This window comes from Metopolophium dirhodum, chromosome 1 (assembly GCF_019925205.1).
Source record: "Metopolophium dirhodum isolate CAU chromosome 1, ASM1992520v1, whole genome shotgun sequence".
Lineage (NCBI taxonomy): Eukaryota > Metazoa > Arthropoda > Insecta > Hemiptera > Aphididae > Metopolophium > Metopolophium dirhodum.
Window position 1 is genome coordinate 140,485,336 of NC_083560.1, and position 9,779 is coordinate 140,495,114.

A 9,779-nucleotide genomic window follows, 5' to 3' on the forward strand; every position below is an offset into this window, starting at 1 on the left:
ATATTAATATAGTTTTAAGTCTATACATTTTTAGTGACTAAACTAATGACAAACTATTTTATATATATGTTTAATGTAAAACATATCAAGTATATCAATAGCATATGGTCGAGGTTAACCCATTATAATGAAATCTTAGCAATTTCGATTTAAAATGTCTAACACATTAATTACCGATATTAGTACTTTCTGTGGGATGCCTACAATAAAGAAATAATATTCGTTCTTTACATACTTATTCGCTCGAGTCGCCAGGATGTCGCAGACTCTTAATAGCCATTTTATATTTGAATCGAAATACTAATAGCTTGCACCTGAATACTTAGATCTCTATGGTAGACATTTCCTTGTTCAATTAACTAATTGCATTCAAGCAAAATTCATTAATATTGAAAAATGTCCCCACCTATATAGAGACTCTTGACTGAAAGAGCCGGCAGTTGTTTAGTCCGTCTACTGCCTTAAACCATTGTACACGTATCGTCTTTAAAAATTTTAGTGAGTTTTCATTTTCAAAAATAATTATTAACATGGCTGGTTCGATTGAAAACATGGCAGCAATTTATAAGAAGAATTATACGTACGTTCCTCCGACACCGCCTGCAGAACTGATTGATTCTACGTCATACACATTTGACTTTGTCGCCCGTAAGTTCATGCATATTGGCATCGATCCGACTGAAAATTTCCAAGTCGCCGTTCATTTAGTAACTTCATCGCGGCATGTCAAAATAACACCGGATTTTCTAAAACGTATATTTTCACTGATGGGCAATATACTATCATTCGTTTTGGAGCAACCAGTAAAATATAAGCGTATGTTATTTTTGGAAACCAAACTTTATAAACTATCGAGTGTGATGTACAGTGGTGAAAACGTACTAGTGATAGAATCAAAAACTCATGAAGGGTGCAGAATACTATTGAATCGAGTGGACCTTATCCAACTTCAATATTTGGAATGGTGCATATTTGAAACAGTCGTTCGAAAATCAATTATAACACAACCAGCTGTCTCAAAGCAATTTGAAATGTTTTTAAACTATATCAATGTAGAATTTTTCAAAGTTGATTCACCACCGAAAACACCTGAAGAAATGATCGCATTTATCAAAACTTTACACGACGAAAGTGTAATTTCAAAAATTCCAAAAAATGATGTCAATCTCATCAGTCAACTCAAAATGTATGCTTAATCCCATTTATGCTGAACAATGGGCGCAACGATGGAATGGAGAATTGTCACCAGAAGTAAATCTATAAATTATATCACTTTTAAAAATATTTAATGTATAATTATTATTTTATAGTTATTCACCGAATCTGAAATGAGGCTCATTTCACCCCCGAGATATTCGAGTATGTCTCCAATGCACGAAGACCTTTCACAAGCAAGGGTAATTTATAATTTATAAGTTAAAAAAATGATACAATTAATAATTATAATAATTATTTAGGTAGCTGACGAGGAACGTGGTATCGATGAATTTTTAACACAGGCAACATGGGCACCAGCTCGGAAAACAAAACCATTGGTAAATTTCACATTTAATTTTTAAGATGAATATATATTAACAAATAATTATTTGTTTAGCCTATTGATGATTCTGGCAGTCTACCGACGACGATCATAGACCCTCTTCCCGTATCGTTTGATTCAAACAATTTTGCACAGCCCCCTCCGTGGTATACAGCGCCGCAATATATTGAATCTTCACCAACGAGCCCCGCAGTTGATGAGAACGACGGTCCGACGTCTTTCAACCACTCGCCATCTATTCTCGACTTCACAGGCGGCGAGCCCACGAAAAAATTAAATAAGCGGAACGCTAAACGCAAACTGTTTGAATAATATTGTTTAATAATTTTGTGTAAAATAAAAACAAGCGTGATACTTGAAACAAGTTTTTTTTTTTTATTTATTAGGATATAAGGTAATATTTACAAGGTATAAAAATAATTATAAGATATTTAAAAGGTATATAAAAATAATAATACGATATTTACAAGGTTTACAATTTTCTAACATCTCCACTAAACGGATTGTAAGTTATAATCTGGTCATGTAGTATTAAACAATAAGCCGATGTCTTTTCTGGAATAACTGTGTCCGTTTCAAAGTCTATTCGTAGGTCCACGGTCGATGATTTAACGTTATCATTCTGATACGACAAATCGACAACGACGATTGGCACATTGTTTTTAAAAATATGTTTTGATAACAACGGTTCATAATAATCTCTTTCGTAATACGATTTTTGAAAGTCTGTATAAGCTTTGTAGAGTATGCTGGTGGTATTATTTTTAAAATCAGCTCGAAAGTCTTCATATGGATACACTTCAGAGCTTAAGTGTACCTTAAGATTTTTCAGTTGACAATGATCAAACCGACCAGCATCGTTTTCGATATTTTTTTTCCGATCTATTTGTAGTCCAAACAACACAAATCTTGGTTTTAGAGCAAGCAGCAAAAGTCTATTCAAAATGAGATGATGACTCGGCGGCGACCAGTTTTGGTCAGCCGCCCGTCATACTCCCTCCACAAGCATCGATCACGTGACCGAAGCAACGGGGACGTGTCACGCGAGACGTGGATGTACGTGTGTGCGTCCGCGACCGACAGACATACAAAAAATACGCGCAATGCATTTTAAATTATCCACACACATCGGCAGTCGATACTAGACTAGTGATGGGCGATTCGAATCGATCTTTTAAAAGATCGATCTTTTTCATGCGATTAATCGATTTTTTGAATCGATCTTTATGGTCCGATCTTTTATGTGAATCGATTCGTTTTTGTGAAGATCGAATCGAATCGTTGATCCGATCTTTTAGGTGAATCGATTCATTTTGTGAATATCGAATCGAATCTTTGGACGTCCCATATCCGATCTTTTATGTGAATCGATTCATTATTCATTTTTGATTAGATTTTTTTACAGTGTTAACAGTCTCGTACGCACCTATAATGTTGTCAACCGTGTCATGATAAAATAACCAGGTATGTCAGCAACTTTGTGTGGCGCACAAGATGGCGGCCGGCGTGCGCCTGTTATCATTTTATCATGCACAATACCATGACAAAAAATGATTTAATTTGTGCATTCGCAGTATTCGCATCCGCGATCGTCTGTTTGTTGTTTACTCGCGTCACCGACGAGTTGTGTCGCACGTAAGTGTGCACCGTTCGTAATTTTATTTTGTATTTTCGCACCCGCGATCGTCTGTTTGTTGTTAAAATGGCATCAAAAACAAAAAGTGTTGTTTGGAATTTTTACGAAAAATCAAATGATGGTGGCATATGCAAGCTATGTCAATGTTCGGTTAAAACTAGTGGCAATACAACTAATTTAAAAAACCACTTAAAACGTAAACATCCCTCTATTAATTTTGATGCCACCATACCTACCTAAAGTTCGCAGAAATTCACTGCCTACAACAAGTACAACAGGTGACGATAATGAAGATGATCCTAATATAGTATTACCAGAGACTCATTATGCTGATTTGGCAAATGAAATTATCAGTAAAGTAAGTGAAATTCATGCACAATTCCTTAGATTAATCAAAACTAAAATTTTAACTTTAATTTTTAACCTTATGTTAAGGCTAACAAAATGCAATCAACGCTTCAAGATTCAACACTAGTTTCTCGTCCTCATTCTTCAATGACTTCAACCTGTTCCAATTCAGACTATTCAGAGTTTTCCGATTCTATGATAAGTAGAACACGTACACCATCAGTATGTAGCTCTGTCCAAAGTCTCAAGCAGCCAAAAATCTATGAATCACTCTCAGATATTAGATCATTTGAGCGTAAGAATAATTTGTTTTGAATTAAAAATATAATATTATTTGAAATTGCTTTAACTGTTTTAGTTGGAGGTTCCAAAACCACAGCAATAACTGATGCGATAGTGTACATGATCGCAAAAGATAACATGCCACTTTCGACAACTGAGAAACCTGGTTTTATATACTTTTTGAATAAAGCAGCGCCATTATACAAAATTCCATCTAGGAAAACGGTCACCTCACTAATAAAGAATAAATATGAAGTTTTGTCATCTCTAGTCAAATCCAAATTATCCGGTATACAATTTATGACTATAACGGCTGATATTTGGACTAATATCGTGAACACTACTAGTTATTTGGGTATGACTGTACATTTTTTAAATACATATAAACTAAGTTTGGAAAATGTTACTATTGGTGTTTTAGAACTGGCTGATAGCCATACCTCAGAACATATTAGTGATTGGTTTGAAAAATTGCTTAAAGATTGGGGGGTCTCTAAGGAGCAAGTACTAACTGTAGTAACCGATAATGGTTCTAATATTTTGAATGCCGTAAAAAAAAACATTTGGAAAAGAAAAACATTTGCTATGTTTTGCTCACACCTTAAATCTTGTCACGCAAAGACCTTTAAATGAACTTAGAGACGTTCAAAATATTATTTATAAAATAAAAACTATCGTTACCTTTTTTAAACATTCAGTCATCGCCAGTGATGAACTAAGAAAAGTATGCGAGTTTAAGCTAAAGCAATCAGTGCCTACTAGGTGGAACTCAGTTTATTATATGATTGAAATGTTTCTATTATGTTCAAACCACATTGCATCTATATTAATCACCAACAGTCGTGGACCTTCAATGCTATCTGCAACTGAAATAGACATAGCTAGGGAAATAAATATTGTACTTAAACCTTTTGAAGTAGTGACAAAAGAGTTATGTGGGGAAAAATATATCACTGGTAGCACAGTAATCCCCCTAATCCATTGCCTCTTAAAAAAATGTGAAAAAATAAATATAAATAACTCTGTTGCATTACAATTAAAGTCTGCCCTTTTAGAAAATTTACAAAGGCGATTTGGTAGGATGGAGGAACTTCAAAATCTTACAATTTCCACCTTATTAGACCCTAGGTTTAAAACACTTCATTTAAATAACCCACTGGAAACCTCTAAAGCCATTCGTACAGTTCGTCTTAAAATTATAGATTTAAAAACTAATTCTAGTGACTCTAATGTTTCTAATAAAGACTCTAGTGATGATGATACCGAACGGGCTGATAGTTTGTGGTCTTTTCATAATGAATTGGTCTCAAAAAAAGCCTCGGAAAATTCTGAAGACAACAATGAGCGTATGCCAACTGATTTAAAACATTTCTTAAACCAACCAACAATATCCTTAAATGAAAATATAATTAAATTTTGGAATGTACATAAAACAATGTATCCTCACATTGCTAAAGTAGCTGAGCCTTATTTGTCAATAGTGGCTACATCAGTTCCTTCTGAGAGATTATTCTCCAAAGCAGGTAATATTATGAGCGCAAAACGAAATAGATTGAAGGGTGAAAAATTGCAGCATCTTTTATTCCTAAGTTCACTGAATTTAGATGACTGGCATTTAAAATGATAAATTTATCCTATTGTAACTATTTGTTGTATTAAATATATAATTAAAATTATAATTACAGTATTAAAAATATATTAAAATTGCAGCATAAATATTTTATTATAATAATTGTAAAAATTAATAATATATAATAATAGTTGTACTTTTTTTTTACCATGACAATTGTATTACTTTTTTTATTGTATATTCAATATACTATACTGCATAACAATATTTTACAATAAATATTATAGTTTTATAATTATATTACAGTATTTACTATAATCATTGTGTTAGTTATTTACTTAAAATACCTAAATCCTAACTCAGTGACTAATCTCAATAAACTCAAACTTCAATCTCAAAATTATTTATATATATATAATGTATTCATTGTATTGTATCAGATTCTTACTTATTATTAGGTAATGTAATAGTTTACATTTTCACATTATGTAGTTGAGTACTATTTTATGTTACTGCTAGTACACCAGTAAGAATGTTGCTTTAATGAGAAAAAAAATTGTTTATGATAAAATATTAGGTAATTTAAAAAATTATGTAATTGGTAATTAATTAAAAAAAATTTTTAAAAATTAGAGGCGATCACTTCCTCCCTCATCCATTGAAGAGGATATGGGTTCCGTTGTGATTGATGTAGTACTATTTTATAGTGGCTACAACACTGTCCAGTGTATACCCATGATCCGTAACCAGAGGGACTAGGGAGTAGCCCGGGAATATTTAAAGCCACCAAAACTCGCCATCTATTGATTAAAAAATTTCGATTTTTAAGAATCGATCTTTTGAAACCGATCTTTTTTTGAATCGATCTTTTTTTTTTCGATTTAAATCGATTCAAAAAATCGATTCACTTTCAAAGACTAATTAAAGGTACCGTCCGCGGCGGTGCCTCAAGCGCTACTACGGAACAAAAGCCACGCCAATGCGCACAACTTGGACGCCGAGTCATCATCTCATTTTGAATAGACTATAGACTCAACAGTCCACGAATGAGAAGTGTTTCTAGGGAGCACGGGATACTCGCATAGATCCCAGATTCTGAACGCACACAATAGTGTTTTACGAGAATCTAATACTTTCAATAACTTTAATTTTTCTTTATCGCTCACTCTGATAATTGGCATTTTCCAAGCCAATCTATTTTTAATAGAAAAAGGTATCCGTAGGAAGGGAAATCTAATGTTTGTGAAATGGCTCGGGTTTGATAATACACATAATAGTTGGATAAACACAGGTGACATTAGAAAATAGTATCAGTCGAGCTACAGACATGAACGTGTTTGGTAGTTCTCAGTCTGGTGAAACAAAAAAAAATATTTCAAATCTCCAACAAATTGTTAAATCGTATTCGAATAAACTCGATAAAATTGAGCATTTACTCGAAGAAAATCATAAATCCATTCAAATTCAAGAAGAACAAGTAGAAGCGATACAATTGACATGTATACAAATAACTGAACATATAACAAGAGTTGAAGTATCATTACAATCAATCAAAGAAAGTACAAAATGGTTGAAAAACATAATAGCAGCTATTCTGAGTCGTCTTAACACTATAGAAACTTATTATAAAGACAAGCCATAATGTCTTCGGCCATATTAGACATGCAATGCGTACTTGGCGTCAACAATAAATATATGATTAAAGAAATGTCTATAGTATACACAGAAACATGGGCAACTCAGCATTGGATTTTCAAACATTCAAACTCGATGCAGGAAAACAAAAGTCGTAAAACCAACAAGTGGTTGGAACGTAATTATCATCAACTAGCTATAGAGTTTGGTGATGTCGAGTACGAAGAAGTCGGTAAAATATTGAATTCATTAAAATTCAGATGCATTTACGTCAAAGGCGAACAGAAAAAACAAGTTCTTATGGAGTATATACCACACGTCGCACTCATCAACATTGAAGACTTGCGCTACCCTTGTTTGGATCAAATATGTGATGACGAAACTTTACCTTGTTGTATTTTTCATATGGAATTTAATCCTAAACAATGTACATTTTATAAAGTTTTTTGCTATAAGAAAATGGTTTATCAATAATTCTTAAAAAATATGAATGTATGTACATTTTGTTTAATAAACTGTAATTATAATTTTAATTTATATATTTAATACAACAAATAGTTACAATAGGATAAATTTATCATTTTAAATGCCAGTCATCTAAATTCAGTGAACTTAGGAATAAAAGATGCTGCAATTTTTCACCCTTCAATCTATTTCGTTTTGCGCTCATAATATTACCTGCTTTGGAGAATAATCTCTCAGAAGGAACTGATGTAGCCACTATTGACAAATAAGGCTCAGCTACTTTAGCAATGTGAGGATACATTGTTTTATGTACATTCCAAAATTTAATTATATTTTCATTTAAGGATATTGTTGGTTGGTTTAAGAAATGTTTTAAATCAGTTGGCATACGCTCATTGTTGTCTTCAGAATTTTCCGAGGCTTTTTTTGAGACCAATTCATTATGAAAAGACCACAAACTATCAGCCCGTTCGGTATCATCATCACTAGAGTCTTTATTAGAAACATTAGAGTCACTAGAATTAGTTTTTAAATCTATAATTTTAAGACGAACTGTACGAATGGCTTTAGAGGTTTCCAGTGGGTTATTTAAATGAAGTGTTTTAAAACCTAGGGTCTAATAAGGTGGAAATTGTAAGATTTTGAAGTTCCTCCATCCTACCAAATCGCCTTTGTAAATTTTCTAAAAGGGCAGACTTTAATTGTAATGCAACAGAGTTATTTATATTTATTTTTTCACATTTTTTAAGAGGCAATGGATTAGGGGGATTACTGTGCTACCAGTGATATATTTTTCCCCACATAACTCTTTTGTCACTACTTCAAAAGGTTTAAGTACAATATTTATTTCCCTAGCTATGTCTATTTCAGTTGCAGATAGCATTGAAGGTCCACGACTGTTGGTGATTAATATAGATGCAATGTGGTTTGAACATAATAGAAACATTTCAATCATATAATAAACTGAGTTCCACCTAGTAGGCACTGATTGCTTTAGCTTAAACTCGCATACTTTTCTTAGTTCATCACTGGCGATGACCTGAATGTTTAAAAAAGGTAACGATAGTTTTTATTTTATAAATAATATTTTGAACGTCTCTAAGTTCATTTAAAGGTCTTTGCGTGACAAGATTTAAGGTGTGAGCAAAACATAGCAAATGTTTTTCTTTTCCAAATGTTTTTTTTTTACGGCATTCAAAATATTAGAACCATTATCGGTTACTACAGTTAGTACTTGCTCCTTAGAGACCCCCCAATCTTTAAGCAATTTTTCAAACCAATCACTAATATGTTCTGAGGTATGGCTATCAGCCAGTTCTAAAACACCAATAGTAACATTTTCCAAACTTAGTTTATATGTATTTAAAAAATGTACAGTCATACCCAAATAACTAGTAGTGTTCACGATATTAGTCCAAATATCAGCCGTTATAGTCATAAATTGTATACCGGATAATTTGGATTTGACTAGAGATGACAAAACTTCATATTTATTCTTTATTAGTGAGGTGACCGTTTTCCTAGATGGAATTTTGTATAATGGCGCTGCTTTATTCAAAAAGTATATAAAACCAGGTTTCTCAGTTGTCGAAAGTGGCATGTTATCTTTTGCGATCATGTACACTATCGCATCAGTTATTGCTGTGGTTTTGGAACCTCCAACTAAAACAGTTAAAGCAATTTCAAATAATATTATATTTTTAATTCAAAACAAATTATTCTTACGCTCAAATGATCTAATATCTGAGAGTGATTCATAGATTTTTGGCTGCTTGAGACTTTGGACAGAGCTACATACTGATGGTGTACGTGTTCTACTTATCATAGAATCGGAAAACTCTGAATAGTCTGAATTGGAACAGGTTGAAGTCATTGAAGAATGAGGACGAGAAACTAGTGTTGAATCTTGAAGCGTTGATTGCATTTTGTTAGCCTTAACATAAGGTTAAAAATTAAAGTTAAAATTTTAGTTTTGATTAATCTAAGGAATTGTGCATGAATTTCACTTACTTTACTGATAATTTCATTTGCCAAATCAGCATAATGAGTCTCTGGTAATACTATATTAGGATCATCTTCATTATCGTCACCTGTTTGTACTTGTTGTAGGCAGTGAATTTCTGCGAACTTTAGGTAGGTATGGTGCATCAAAATTAATAGAGGGATGTTTTACGTTTTAAGTGGTTTTTTAAATTAGTTGTATTGCCACTAGTTTTAACCGAACATTGACATAGCTTGCATATGCCACCATCATTTGATTTTTCGTAAAAATTCCAAACAACACTTTTTGTTTTTGATGCCAT

At 32.7% G+C, this 9,779-nt stretch overlaps 3 protein-coding genes across 3 annotated transcripts; 2 read left to right on the top strand and 1 right to left on the bottom strand.

Moving 5' to 3' along the window:
- Window positions 1-530: 530 nt before the first annotated feature.
- On the top strand, window positions 531-1,852 carry LOC132937528 (uncharacterized). The gene is given in 5 exon segments (XM_061004347.1): window positions 531-1,205; window positions 1,207-1,251; window positions 1,311-1,397; window positions 1,458-1,535; window positions 1,595-1,852. Coding segments are annotated over 5 exon segments (1,143 nt in total).
- Window positions 1,853-3,396: 1,544 nt separating this feature from the next.
- Window positions 3,397-5,430, top strand: LOC132932850 (zinc finger BED domain-containing protein 4-like). Its single transcript, XM_060999202.1, has 5 exons — window positions 3,397-3,534; window positions 3,612-3,819; window positions 3,883-4,161; window positions 4,228-4,335; window positions 4,505-5,430. The coding sequence occupies exons 1-5, from the start codon at window positions 3,397-3,399 to the stop codon at window positions 5,428-5,430; spliced, it is 1,659 nt and encodes a 552-aa protein (XP_060855185.1).
- Window positions 5,431-7,588: 2,158 nt separating this feature from the next.
- LOC132932851 (zinc finger BED domain-containing protein 4-like) lies at window positions 7,589-9,779 on the bottom strand. The gene is made up of 7 exons (XM_060999203.1): window positions 9,650-9,779; window positions 9,487-9,596; window positions 9,202-9,409; window positions 8,860-9,138; window positions 8,666-8,793; window positions 8,249-8,515; window positions 7,589-8,092 (listed from the first exon to the last, which is right to left on the bottom strand). Exons 1-7 carry the CDS (start codon window positions 9,777-9,779, stop codon window positions 7,589-7,591), a joined length of 1,626 nt encoding a protein of 541 aa, XP_060855186.1.

Coding starts and splice junctions, on each gene's coding strand:
- LOC132932850 (XM_060999202.1), top strand. CDS start 3,397: ATGCCACCATACCTACCTAAAGTTCGCAGAAATTCACTGCCTACAACA. Junction 3,535..3,611: donor CAAATGAAATTATCAGTAAA/GTAAGTGAAATT, acceptor CCTTATGTTAAG/GCTAACAAAATGCAATCAAC. Junction 4,162..4,227: donor GAACACTACTAGTTATTTGG/GTATGACTGTAC, acceptor TTGGTGTTTTAG/AACTGGCTGATAGCCATACC.
- LOC132932851 (XM_060999203.1), bottom strand. CDS start 9,779: ATGGCATCAAAAACAAAAAGTGTTGTTTGGAATTTTTACGAAAAATCA. Junction 9,597..9,649: donor TTTAAAAAACCACTTAAAAC/GTAAAACATCCC, acceptor TAAAGTTCGCAG/AAATTCACTGCCTACAACAA. Junction 8,516..8,665: donor GTTCTAATATTTTGAATGCC/GTAAAAAAAAAA, acceptor TTAAACATTCAG/GTCATCGCCAGTGATGAACT.